Raw genomic sequence first — 13,311 nt, forward strand, 5'->3', positions numbered from 1 at the left:
GCAGGAATGTCTTAGGGAACTGGAGAGATTCCGACGAATCTCCATGTTCATGGACCGGAATCTCTTGTCATCCTCAAGACCAGAGAGTCATCTCTATGTATGTTTTTTGTCTCTTTTTTTCCCCTTTACCAATTGATCGGATTTCTTATTTCCGTTGACATCTTCCATTTCCCGGGATGTGCAGAAATTTGCCCTACATGCAATTTGGAGGGATAATATCTTCCAGCATCGGCAAGCTTAGTAGACTGCAGAGATTGTGAGTTCATCATGTAGATCGTTTTTTTCGCAATCTTATATTCTATAATAAATTTTATTTGGCTTAAACTTTGTTTGAAAACTCTGTAGGGCGCTTCATCAGAACAGCTTACATGGGATCATCCCTAATGAGATCACCAATTGCACTGAGCTTAGAGCTCTGTGAGTGAGGTTTCTCGTGGAAGTGTTTTTCTATTGTTTTGAAGATATTGGCAATGGAGTTTTGATCTCAAGTTTACAGCTTTGTCTGATGGTTACCTGAACTTGATCCTCACTTATGTCTGGTTTTAATGATTATAAGAAATTTAAGGATTTGTGATTCAAACATGCTGTAATTGTGGGTAATTGTGTGTGTATGCAAATCTTTCCTGGTTTTCATTTGCATCTGCAATATGAACCTTACTGTTTTTTCCATATGGTTTAGGTATTTAAGGGCTAATTATCTGCAGGGAGGAATTCCACCAGATATCGGAAACCTCACTTCTCTTACTATATTGTAAGATTCAGATTGATTTCCTTGCTCAATATAGTTTTTTTTAAACCTCTATTTTAGTCCTTCATCCAAGGATTTCAAATAAGTAAAACTTTTTTCTGATGCATAATATTGATGATATTTGGGGTTCAGGGATCTATCAAGCAACACACTGAAGGGTGCAATTCCTTCTTCTATCAGCCGACTGGCACGTCTGCATTCCCTGTAAGTGCAGTCCAGGCACTATGACTCATCTGTTGGTCTTGTAGAGATTGAACAGAAGCCACCACAATAGATGGATTCTCTGCTAATGGTTTGCTCTTTGAATATCATTTGTTCAAGGAACCTGTCAACCAACTTCTTATCGGGTGAGATCCCAGATTTCGGGGTACTCAGCAAATTCGGGGCTGAATCGTAAGTCTTCCCGCCCTGGATCATATTGACCGTTGTGTGAGGGGACAACATTCTGAAATGCTGTTTGTCTTTGTGGTTAGATTCGTCGGTAATTTGGACCTTTGTGGGCGACAAGTTCACAAGCCATGCAGAACATCGATGGGATTTCCCGTCGTTCTTCCTCATGCAGAAAGCGACGAATCAGCAGGCAAGATCATACCCTTTATGGCTTATAATCACTGCTTCCCAGGGTGTTTTGCTTGGAAATCTGATTCTTAATTCCTTTGAAAATATCATATAGGTCCGGCAAAACGGTCATCACACTTGGTGAAAGGAGTTTTGATCGGGGCAATGTCTACAATGTTTCTTGCTTTCATTATGATATTGGCATTCCTCTGGATTTGGATGCTTTCGAAGAAGGAAAGAGCTGCAAAGCAGTACACCGAAGTCAAGAAGCAAAAAGAGCCTACTGAATCGAGTAAGCCCGTTGAGAAAAGATAACACATTTCACAATTACGTATCTGTTAACCTGTATATATTGCATGTGGGTGTATCCATAATAACTCGAATCTACCATTTGTTCTGAAAAGGTACAAAGCTTATAACTTTCCATGGAGATCTTCCGTACTCCTCGGGCGAGCTTATAGAGAAGCTGGAGACACTCAATGAGGAAGACATTGTCGGATCAGGAGGGTTTGGTACGGTGTACCGCATGGTAATGAACGATTGCGGAACCTTTGCGGTGAAGAAAATAGATCGGAGTCGTGAAGGATCTGACCAAGTGTTTGAGAGAGAGGTAGAGATACTGGGCAGTGTAAAGCACATCAATTTGGTTAACATGCGAGGATATTGTCGCCTTCCTTCTTCAAGGCTTCTCATCTATGACTATCTCACCTTCGGCAGCTTGGACGATCTTCTTCATGGTACGTACTTAAAAACGCATCTCGTAAAATCACACACAGAGTATGGAAATATGACCCCTGAATGTTGAATTCTGTTCTAACAAGAACGAGGGCAAGAAGACCGGGCATTGAATTGGTGTGCTCGGTTGAGAATTGCAATGGGGTCGGCAAGGGGGATAGCGTACTTGCACCATGACTGTAGCCCGAAGATAGTTCACCGTGACATAAAATCAAGTAACATCCTTCTCGACGACAAGTTGGAACCTCATGTCTCTGACTTTGGTCTGGCGAAGCTTCTTGTGGATGAGGAGGCTCATGTCACTACCGTAGTGGCTGGCACCTTCGGCTATCTCGCCCCAGGTCCGTATATATATTTATGTGTATATGCATTTGTTAGTCTGCTTAACAATTCTTGATGGCACCTTTGGATGGAACAGAGTATCTGCAAAGTGGGAGAGCAACCGAGAAATCCGACGTCTATAGCTTTGGAGTACTTCTGCTGGAACTCGTGACTGGAAAAAGACCGACGGACCCGACATTTGTAAAACGAGGGTTAAACGTTGTCGGATGGGTAAAAGCTCAAACTTCCTTATTCGATCTGCATTTTGGTCTTTGGGATTTGGATAAGAACAGGTGGTTTATATAAAATGTGTCGACAGATGAACACTCTGCTGAAAGAGAACAGACTAGAGGACGTAGTGGACAAGAGGTGTACGGACGCAGACGCTGAGACGGTGGAGGCCGTGCTTGAAATAGCGGCGAGGTGTACGGACGGTGAGCCAGAGGAGAGACCGAACATGAACCAGGTGTTGCAGCTGATCGAGCAAGAGGTCATGTCGCCTTGTCCGAGCGATTTCTACGATTCCCACTCCGATTACTGCTCCTGAGGAGATCGAGCGTTGACCGGACAGAGTCGACGACGAATCTGTACGGATACGCATGTCTCTCTCATGCACGTCGCGGTTTTTATATTCAATCTGGTTCTTTCTTGTTCAGTTTCATGAATATATGTAATATCACGATACTTTACTTGTATTTCCACTGCATTTTCAACTCTGGAAAAACATTTAAGCCCTAGAAATTTAGAAAATCATTAGTGTGAGATATGTTACAGATGCCGATGCAATAGATTTGTCAGTCCATGCTTTGTTAAATTATAGAATTTTAATTTAAATAAAACAACTTATGATTGGTATTCACGACTGCAAATATGGAACATGTGTATGCATGTGATGTCAAGACGACACCGTCGTATGTGTGTATATATCTATGTATAAATAAATATTATGGTTTTTTATAATAAATAATTTAAATAAAGAATGGGCAATGAGCCACACCTCCTACCCAATGAAATGACCTTTCGCTTTCTTAAAGAGTCTCTTCACCCCTGACACCTTAAATGGCCATCGCCTTTTTCTCCCCCATATACTTGCATATATAGATTATATATATACATATATATATATATATATATGCATAATACACATAATACACATAAATAAAATGGTACACACACAATACAAGAATGCAACTTGACAAAATTATGAATCAATTTCGTTACAAAAATATGTTTTTTTTTTAATTTAGAGATGGCAAAACAATTTCAGCGTTTTGATTGGAAAGCAAACAAAATTTATATGGAGAAACCAACATTACCATTTCTATATACCAAAAGCATCATTACAAATAACTTTAATCCTAATTTACCATTCTCAACTGTCGTATTTTATACGTATGTATGTATATATGTGTGTATGCATGTATATATGTATGTATATAACTCTCTCTCCATATATATCTCTCTTTATAGCGTAAATATATCTAAATATTCTATATTTATAAATATTTCAATATACGAATACAAACAAACCTCGAAAATGTCTGAGCTTTTTGTGAGGCTTTTAGATCAAAACCGTCCATTAAATCTCTTTGGTCTTATCTTCTCCTCACAACTGAACCATGACTTCGATCCCGGCGAAGCCTCTCGCCTCCGGTCACTTACATCTTCGCCGGAATAATCCCACTTTCCCGGAGAACTCGATATCTCCGGCAATGGTCGCCGCCGTTTCGAGCAAAGCGTCGCCTTTTCTCGGAGTCTCCTCCGCGTCTCTGTCTTTTGAATCTGCGGTGAAGAAAAGCCCGGTGATGGTTAGGTCGCGGCGGAGAAACGGCGCCGTAGGAGTGGTGGCGACGGTGGCGGCGCCGTCGTGGTTCGAGTCGTGGAAGCCGGAGAAGACGGCGGCTGCTCCGTCGCTGAGTGACGTCATCTGGCCTGCTGCAGGTCTGTGGACAGCAAAATTTTTCTATTATTAATAATTTCTTACAAAAAATATATTATTTATCATTTACGACAAGTCTATAAATTTGAATGTGGAATATCTGAGTAATATAATACGGTCATGATTCATGAATAAAATTATTGGATTTGGAGCAAACCTCCAGAATTGCATTCAATGCGGTGGTAGAATTGAAATTCAAGCATTAATTGTATTTAATTTAATGTTGCCCTACAATAACAATAGATAATTTTCAGGATGCGTAGACCGCGACAGTGAAGTAGTATTTGTATACATATATATATATATATATATATGTATATGGGTTGAAATAGTGATCTTTCTATTCAGACATTTAGTAACAAATTTAGGTTTTCGTATAAGTTTATATTTGCGAATGTTAAAGTATGATGACAGTTGAAAAAAAAATAGTAACGAGACAGAGAATTGAAATTTGTGTATTCATAAGAGTTTGTCCTTTCGAAGGTACTAATGGTCATTAACCTACGGTTAGGGTTTGTATTACCTAGTTTGACCTATTCTCAATTTTCATTACAGGATGCAAAATCAATTGCAATGTGTATATATATATATATATAATGATACTGATCCCAAGAACTTGTTTGACAACAGGGTTTGCGAAAATTTTCACAAACCAATTAAGAAAATTGTAGAATATAATTTTGATTAAGTACCCGAAATTAGGGTTTTTTGAGGTACAAATGAGGTGGGAATGGGGAATCATTCTAACTCCATACACAATGGCGAGCTTTTTAAACCAATAAGCAATATCTTAAAACCAATAAGCAAATTAAAAACTATCATATATATATATATATATGTATGTATATGTAGATAGAGAGTAATCTGATGAGGGTTTTTGGTGAAATGATGGGAACAGGAGCATTCGCGGCAATGGCGGTATTGGGAAGAGTGGATAAAGCGTTGGCAACGAAGGGAGTTTCAATATCAGTAGCTCCACTTGGTGCAGTCTCTGCAATTCTCTTCACCTCCCCCTCCTCTCCTGCTGCTCGGGTATTTTATATATCTTCTTCTTCTTCTTCTTCTTCATATATGTATATACTTATACATATACATATATGTATATATTCTCTAAATTCAATGTTCAGCTGTTTAACTACGGAATACACAAATGCCCGAAAGACATTTGTACGAAACAGCATTGTCTGTCACCCCAAGAAGCTGTGTTCTTATCGTTAGTTCAAGTTTTGTAATGGGAAGTTGTATTTTTTTTTGGGGGGTGGTATCAGAAATACAATATGTTCGTGGGTCAGATAGGGTGTGCGGCCATAGGAGTGTTGGCGTTGACGGTGTTCGGACCAGGGTGGCTGGCCCGCAGCTCAGCTCTTGCGGCTTCTATCGCCTTCATGGTCCTAGCCCGAGCCAACCACCCTCCTGGTAATTGATGCATCCATTCATTGGATGGAATCTGTACTAATGAGGAGATTGAGAATGTGATTTAATGATACATGTGTCATGTGAAACAGCGGCGAGTCTGCCATTGATGTTCATAGACGGAGCTAAGTTCCATCAGTTGAACATTTGGTACGCTGTCTTCCCCGGTGCCGCTGGTTGTCTCATCCTTTCCCTCATTGTAAGTCTCTCGCTCTCTCTCTAACCATTCACTCTATCCATGTTTTGAATATTCATGCTTTCTGTGGTGGTGGCAGCAAGAGGTTGTGTGTTACTTGAAGAAAAACTTCAAGTTTTGACGAGGAAGCCGATGATCCCAAGTCTCTCTCTCTCTCTTTTTGTGGGCATCCGTACATGGCATATATATATATATATATAGTTTTTTGTATGCATGTAGTCACGTACACGTATACGAACCGTATATAAGTAAATATATACACATTTTTACCATGTGTAAATCTCTCCTGGCCAAGAAGCATCATCCGACTCTGGCAATATAATATGATATTTTCTTTTCTATAATAATATTTAAACCCCGTTTGAACCAATTAAAAGTGATTTGAGGGGGATTGGTCTTCGGTTTACAAAGTCGTCAAGCAAACAGACAAATTTCACATGCAAAATGCACCAATTAATAACATTCGCCCGTATTTCTTATTGAATAAAAACGTGACAAGTATTTTGAGGGGTTTCTTCAAGTTTTCCCTTTTCCCTAATTATAAAAGCTAAACGTTTAGACAATTAATAGACAAGTAGATATATTGTCATTTATAAACTCTAGGTTAAAATTAATCCACAGTGATCTTAACGCATGAGCATATGGTAAAGAGAACAAATGCCTGAATTACAAGTTGACAAGACAAAACAAAAATACAATTGCATCATTATTATCCACTAAAGTAGTCTTTGGTAGCTCTCTGTTTCTTTGACATGAACATATCTCATCACAAGAATAGGCGATTCTAAAATTGATTCATCAATAGAATATAAGATAAAAACGGCCGTACGGACATATTTTCATCTCCCATATACTCGAACCTCTCCTACAATATGGGGAAATGGACAATGTGACATTTTGATGTTCTCTTCTGCTTTTGTGCTTGGACTGTTAAGAGAGAAGAGAAGGTTGTCCAAATGACAGTCAGCCGCCACTCACTCCTCTGTCTGAATCATCCCCGGACGCCTCTTCCTGTCGAAAACTGCTTTGAAAGACTCTCGTTCTGCACGGAGTTGATCCTGGAAAACACTCCGCATCTTTGCCCTGTTTATGCTATTGGCAACTGCTCGGCTCTCTTCTTCAGTTAAAGGGTTCGATTTCTGCACACACACACACACAAAAAGTAAATCGATTACGAAGATGACTATGGATAGAAAGCTGGGAGCTTCACAGGCTCTGCAAAAGAGAAAACGAAGCCATTGAAGAATCGTCCTAAGTTTTCAGAAACCATTATCAAGTCAGATGCAAACCCCACTTTTTTTGGGTTAATTCCAAAGAATATCAACATTCCGATGTGATTTCCCCAAACAAAGACGTTCAAATTCTAGAACTAGGTTTCGTTAGTATACCAAGTTGTATCCTGCGCCAGGCCCTATCACCAAAGAAGGCATATTTGCGTTCCTTGCAGCCCCAATGGAAAATCCGGTATCGCCACCCTATATGTAGTATGGGATAGGAACAATGGACTTATAAATTTGATCAGAAGACATGAAAGATTTAAAGGAAAAACTCTTTCTCTGAAAATGTGATGAACAAGCAAGTAGACTTTCCAAATGACAATACCCACAGTACGGATACCTGATCACCCCACCGAACAGATTCCCCTTTTCTACAATGTCGTTGGCTTGATCCAGACCTTGAATTTGAATTACCCTTCACGCCATGAGATTTCTCTGTTTCGTCTTCGTCTAGGTTTGACCACTTACTTCTACTTAGTTCTTTCACTTCTTCGGCACACATGCCTGGTTCAGCATCCCATCTATTCTCACTTTTGGAAGAGCCTGGAACTATTTAGACAAAATTGAGCTTATCATTTCAAGTTTATCCGACTACCAAAAAGTTGGAAAACTGCAGTACCCTGAGCAAATATTTTCCTAAATAAAAAGATTCGAAAAATAGTATCCAGAATATGCAGCACGTAGCATTCCATAAACAAAAAACCTACGAATTACAGTAAGCTCCCTAAAATTGCCTTTGAAACGTAAAACTCTTCACTTGAATCAAAATAACAGTTATATCTCACTAGAAGCAACAAGATATAAAGTCAGCATTGTTATTTACCCTCTGTAACATCCTCTCCAGTTTTTCCAGCTCTGTTATCGGGTTTTCTTTCTTGTGGTCCAAAATCATCTTCCATATCCATATCCACCTATATGAAATTATGAGATAACAATGACATACAAAGACAAATGAGGAAAATTTTCTAAGACATAAGAACGCCAGCACAAGAGTATTTGGAAAAATGTAAAGTCATGAAATTTGACAAAACCAGCAGGGATTTCTGTTCAGTGTAATAACAGACAGCGTGAATGAGAATGACTTGCTTCAACAATTGAAAGCACAAACCTAATCTTTATTCACTTAAAGAAAGGCAGGTATCAAAATTTATTCTATTACCTCTTGAATGCCATTCTCCTTCAGGTCATCCCAACGTGAAATGGACTGTTACAGGGAAGACAGAAGAGATCATTCGATAATGTCATGAATTTTTTTGTACTTAAAAAGCATCTTGCATTCAACAATCAAACTGAAAGTGCATCTCCAAATCCTTCTAGTTGGGGTGAACATATAATCATGCATGGAATAGAAATGCAGTCATTGTCCCCTGATTTATCAAATAGATGGGCAATGTCGAAGAAGACAGTAGTATGACAGAAAACCTTGATATCCAGTTGCATGTACAATGATGGAGCTTCTTCCCATTGCGCCGCCATCTCCTGTATCTGATCTGATGTAAATCCATGGACATTTCTTGCCGCACAGCCCTGCGATTCCACACTCAATTAGCACAGCATGAAAGTGAGAACAAATAACTTATTGGCAAATAGTGATGAAATCATGTTCACACATGTAGTTATCGTCAAGAAGCAAACTAATGATTGAGACACAAAGTGCAAGTTAACGGAAAGTGAGCAATAACTTGGGAACTCACTGCAGGGTCTTTGTAAGCTGCTTCCAGTATGTAAGCTTCATAACCAGATCTCTGCTAAAAAAACGATTGTCAATGAAACTTGCAAGCCGCAATAAAGTAAATCAAGACTTCATTTTATTGCTGGGCAGTGAACACATCTTCAGTTGCACTCATTTTAAATGTTACCAGAGAATGAACATGGAAAAATATCACACATCAGCATATACATTTCAGGTAAGCAGAACAAAGCCACTTTTGCAATTGGAAAGACGCAACTACACCTAAAAGGCCAAGCACAAGAAGATCGAATCATACTATATTCCAGCAAAACAGGCAGACAAGAGTTCTTTCATCGGAGGCTTTCCGGTTGAATCAGACACGTTTTAACTGGTAAAGAATGCTATTTTCAAATATAATATGTTTCAACTTCCCATTAACAAAAATCCCAAGTTCAGAACATAGGCGCAAAACTAAAGAGCACATTGGATAACGACAAATTCAGGGAACAGAACCATACTAAGCAATGGACTACCTCATTGGCCACCAACAATATCATCATTTGTTAAAAAAAAATGATTACATAAATAAATTCTTAGGCCTACAAGACATATAATATGAGCCTAATGATAAGAAGATATATTATAAGGTCATAAGCAGAAAAATAGAGCCAACAAAATGGTAGCAGCCTACAGGGTTGCTTTCTTGACAGTTTATTAGACAAGATAAGAAAAAAGGTATCTAGAGAAACTCTGATTTGCAGGTGAAATACCACCCATAAGCAAGTCAGCAAGTAAGTCAAAGGGCTATGGTTTATCAAAATAAGAGAACAGAAATCACAAAGCAGAAATGATTAAAAAGAACCCACAAGCGGCACCTTCACCGAGGTCCTTTTGTTTCCTCATGTAAGCTACAAGTGAAAAACAGAAAGAAAACATTCCTTCTAGATGGAGATTGGCCAACAAAGAAGATATCATAAAAGTTAATAAACAGAACTCTGAAGGATCATCCGAGCTCCACAAGCAAAAAGAAAAACTGCAACCAAAATTGCAACACTAGCTTTGGCTTGGGGAAGATCAGAAACAGGCTGAAGCCTCTATGAAGAGAAGAGGAATTGATTTTCCAAGATGTATTATTAAAAGTTAAGCAACATAAACCTCATAAACCTAAATCTAAGAGATCAATGACCAGTTTAGGTTTTTGACAGAGTCGCTAACATAAAATTCACAAACAAATTATGTACAGTGTGGAGAAACTTGTGTAACTAAAACATTTACAGCAATGCCGATGCCAACTATACATATAATTATACAAACACTGTGAAACTCATAAATACAGAATGAAAACTCGCCACAGAATCCGCAAAACAACAACCAGTCTCTACAAGGAAATACAGAAAGTAAGTGAGGATATACCTTTGCTGTTGCCCAATACTGAGCAAAATCAGCGACCCGCAGATTGCGGTCATCCACTAAGATGAGCCACATATACCAGGAAGAAATGGTCAATTCCAGAAAACAAAACTGCATCCGTAGTTAGAGAAAATGAAAGTAGTGCTTGGACACCGCACCACAACACTTATTCCCAACCAAAATGGATGAATTACACCCCTGAATACAGACCTTTAGATGTTTCACCATATTTTATGCCCTATACATTAAAGCATTTTTGCAAAGACTGCTAGGAGGATATGGTTAATTTTTTAAAACTATCAAAGGAGAAAATAAGGATTTCAATAAGTGTTGGTTCTGCAGAAAATAAATAGAATCCATCACGTCAACATCATCAAACCAAAAGAGGCCATGTTAACAACTTCAGCACCAAGGTTCTGACACAAGCAACAATTACTATTTGCAAAAGAAATAAAGGTTTTGAGGTTGATATAACTGCCATACGTGTCTTGAATATGAAAAAAGGAAAAACCATTACCAATTACAAAGGTGAAAACCCCTTCCTCAAGGGTTCTCTTGAAAGCTTTCAGCATGCTTGAACGATAAGCCTGAAAGCACGTCAAGTGCCATGAGAATTAACATAAATCTTGTGATTGTTTATATTGAAATTTTGGGGTCTCAAATAAAAGAGGAAAAGCCACCTCTTCCATCTCAGGTTCGTAGCAGTACTCCATAACCTTCTTCACAACAGGTTTCTTACTTCTACCAGAGCTTGAAGAAGTTGAATCATTATTCTCAACCTTTCAGATTGAAAGGGCAACATGATATTAGAAATCTCATGCTCACAAGCTTGAATGTATAAAAAAGAAGAAACGAGGTAATAATTAATTGCATCATAATCGAAAACGTCGGCCTATCCCCGTGTTTTTGGCAAGGGAGATATGCCTGATTAACATAATAACATGTTTAAATTACAAAGACCGCCAAACCTTCTCAACTTCTGTCATGAAGTAATCATCCATAGAATGGATTCGTGGAGCAGCACCGCCATTCTCCACCTCAATGTCACGCAACATCTTGGCTAAGTAACTCTTCCCGCTACCTATAAGATATTCGACAATCGACTTGCATTATGATTCAAAATATAAGTTAATACACTACTAGCTCTGCCAGTTCCAAAGTGCTAAAACAACTGGAGACTATATCATATCAATTTGGACTAAACTGGAAAGAACTATTTTTGTCTCATTTCTTAGCCTATCTAGCTCAAAAGTGGAGGGGGAAACAAAGGCTCTTCTACTGGAAACGAGTGAAAATTGGAAATCAGGAAGCAAGAGCCTTTGCTGAGAACTGAAACTGTGTACATGCCTAAGCAAGAAGAAAAGAGATGACTCGAAAAACAACCTGGTAGACCACGGAGGATAATTACAAAATGATCTGGACGACTAGCTCGATGAGGAGACATGAGCAACTGGGAGATATCAACCACTTTAGGCTTATTGGATCGAACCGCCATGGCCGGTTGTGCAGAAGATGGCTACAATATGACAAAAAATCATCAAGTGCAGAGAAACAAAGCATCCCTATATAATGGATCACAAAAAGGGATGGACAAGAATACAAAACAGCCGCATTACCAGAGCATTTGGTACTTGTGGATAAGGCAGCGTATCAATCACTGCAGACGAGTTGCCGGTGACGGAAAACAAAGAAGGATGGTACGACGGATGAGTTGGTGGCGGCGGCGGAGCAACTGGAATAGGAGGCTGACCATTAGGCCGCCCGAAGTAGCCACCGTACGTGACTGCCGGCGGAGGCGGGGCCAGACCGTTGTAATGCCCTTCATTCCTAAAGCCATATCGATTCATTTCCTCGGCCGAAAACCTTCTCCGATCACCGGAACCGGCAAGCGGCGAGTTATTAATACTGTTAATCTCCGGGATACCAGGTGGCGGCGGCACTGGCTTACTTAAACCATCGCCGCCGAAGCCACAACCGTGATCCCGTATCATCTTCAGTCTCCGCTCGTTCTCCAAGTAGATCCTCCCCGACCCCGAATTAGGACTGTGATAATTCTCATTCGCACAAACGCCCAAACCAGGAGAACCACCGCCGATCTCATCAACCCTAGATCTCTTGCATCTACGATCAGATTCACGACAAGCATCGCCGACGGTATGATAATCAGGAGCGGCCCTCCAGTGATCTCCGTGGCTTACCTGCCACGGCCTCGGATCGCCCAATGGGTGATAACTATGCGGTGGTCCGGCGAACGAATCGAACGCAGGACGAGGGCAATTAGGATAAGGGCGAAAATTATGATCTTGGGGAACTGACGGAGGAGGGTATGGCGGGCAGAAGGGGAAGTGCGGGCCCGTACAAACGGGGCAAATGTTTGGCGGAACTGGTCCTGGACGCCATTGATGATGATAATTCTCGAAATTATTGTCCATGGTGGAAGGATTCTGAGGATTGACAGGAATATTCGGAAAAAAACCCTAAAATCTGGAGACGAAGAACATTGCAGAACTAGGGTTTCGGTGAGGACGTGAGTGAAGGACGGAAATTGCACAGCAATATGCTTGATCTCATAAATCTGAAAATTACGTTTTCCTGTCTAGAGATAAGTAAATACCTAAGAATCTCTAAAATAAATATATTTGGAGCTAAATAGATAATAAGATTTATTTGATATTAATGCTAAAACATATGATATTGCTGACTTGTTTGCAACAAATATAATATTGTGATTAGCGCCTACAAATAATGTATATTACTAAACAATTTTAAAAAAACACTTGTATTTTTTTTATTTGTGAACATAATTTAACATGACTAGATATATGATAATTGATTCGATGTATTAATAAAACCGGTAAATCTTATGCATATAATAGATTTCAAACCAACGCTGTAAATTTTTTTTTAATAATCAGGATGGTACATACACTCTATATCCGGGATCAGCCTTTGTATATGGATCATTTTGATCCATAAATTATATCCCTTCTCGCCAGTTGAATCAAACTCATGACCTCGAAGATGACTTTTTATTTATCAGCC

General features: G+C 39.4%; 3 protein-coding genes across 4 annotated transcripts in view; 2 read left to right on the top strand and 1 right to left on the bottom strand.

Moving 5' to 3' along the window:
* The window catches only part of LOC104821455 (LRR receptor-like serine/threonine-protein kinase FEI 1), a 4,089-nt gene extending 930 nt beyond the window's left edge, over positions 1-3,159 (top strand). The window contains exons 3-14 of one of the 2 annotated variants that reach the window (XM_019203408.1): positions 5-97; positions 185-256; positions 346-417; positions 680-751; positions 881-952; positions 1,070-1,141; positions 1,222-1,328; positions 1,422-1,598; positions 1,711-2,043; positions 2,128-2,382; positions 2,460-2,593; positions 2,682-3,159. In XM_019203408.1, coding sequence (XP_019058953.1) covers positions 5-97; positions 185-256; positions 346-417; positions 680-751; positions 881-952; positions 1,070-1,141; positions 1,222-1,328; positions 1,422-1,598; positions 1,711-2,043; positions 2,128-2,382; positions 2,460-2,593; positions 2,682-2,909 — 1,687 coding nt within the window. In that variant the 3' untranslated portion in view covers positions 2,910-3,159. Of the gene's footprint in view, positions 98-184; positions 257-345; positions 418-679; positions 752-880; positions 953-1,069; positions 1,142-1,221; positions 1,329-1,421; positions 1,599-1,710; positions 2,044-2,127; positions 2,383-2,459; positions 2,594-2,681 lie in introns of both variants that reach the window. The other variant, XM_010552349.2, reaches the window with a different exon arrangement.
* Positions 3,160-3,896: 737 nt separating this feature from the next.
* On the top strand, positions 3,897-6,190 carry LOC104821456. Its single transcript, XM_010552350.2, has 5 exons — positions 3,897-4,303; positions 5,200-5,333; positions 5,570-5,717; positions 5,807-5,913; positions 5,990-6,190. Exons 1-5 carry the CDS (start codon positions 3,982-3,984, stop codon positions 6,029-6,031), a joined length of 753 nt encoding a protein of 250 aa, XP_010550652.1. The 5' UTR covers positions 3,897-3,981; the 3' UTR covers positions 6,032-6,190.
* Positions 6,191-6,555: 365 nt separating this feature from the next.
* LOC104821457 lies at positions 6,556-12,855 on the bottom strand. The gene is made up of 13 exons (XM_010552351.2): positions 11,886-12,855; positions 11,653-11,785; positions 11,238-11,350; positions 10,950-11,048; positions 10,787-10,856; positions 10,273-10,328; positions 8,882-8,932; positions 8,610-8,714; positions 8,347-8,391; positions 8,011-8,098; positions 7,528-7,736; positions 7,299-7,385; positions 6,556-7,049 (listed from the first exon to the last, which is right to left on the bottom strand). The coding sequence occupies exons 1-13, from the start codon at positions 12,699-12,701 to the stop codon at positions 6,885-6,887; spliced, it is 2,037 nt and encodes a 678-aa protein (XP_010550653.1). The 5' UTR covers positions 12,702-12,855; the 3' UTR covers positions 6,556-6,884.
* Positions 12,856-13,311: the final 456 nt, after the last annotated feature.

Source organism: Tarenaya hassleriana, unplaced genomic scaffold (genome assembly GCF_000463585.1).
Source record: "Tarenaya hassleriana unplaced genomic scaffold, ASM46358v1 Cleome33, whole genome shotgun sequence".
NCBI lineage: Eukaryota > Viridiplantae > Streptophyta > Magnoliopsida > Brassicales > Cleomaceae > Tarenaya > Tarenaya hassleriana.

Bases quoted from the DNA above. Each gene is read 5' to 3' on its own strand.
- LOC104821456 (XM_010552350.2), top strand. From the start codon at position 3,982: ATGACTTCGATCCCGGCGAAGCCTCTCGCCTCCGGTCACTTACATCTT. The intron at 4,304-5,199 runs GTCTGTGGACAG...TGATGGGAACAG, and splicing joins CGTCATCTGGCCTGCTGCAG to GAGCATTCGCGGCAATGGCG. The intron at 5,718-5,806 runs GTAATTGATGCA...CATGTGAAACAG, and splicing joins CCGAGCCAACCACCCTCCTG to CGGCGAGTCTGCCATTGATG.
- LOC104821457 (XM_010552351.2), bottom strand. From the start codon at position 12,701: ATGGACAATAATTTCGAGAATTATCATCATCAATGGCGTCCAGGACCA. The intron at 10,857-10,949 runs GTGGCTTTTCCT...ACGTGCTTTCAG, and splicing joins ACGAACCTGAGATGGAAGAG to GCTTATCGTTCAAGCATGCT. The intron at 7,050-7,298 runs GTATACTAACGA...GTGTGTGTGCAG, and splicing joins CTGGCGCAGGATACAACTTG to AAATCGAACCCTTTAACTGA.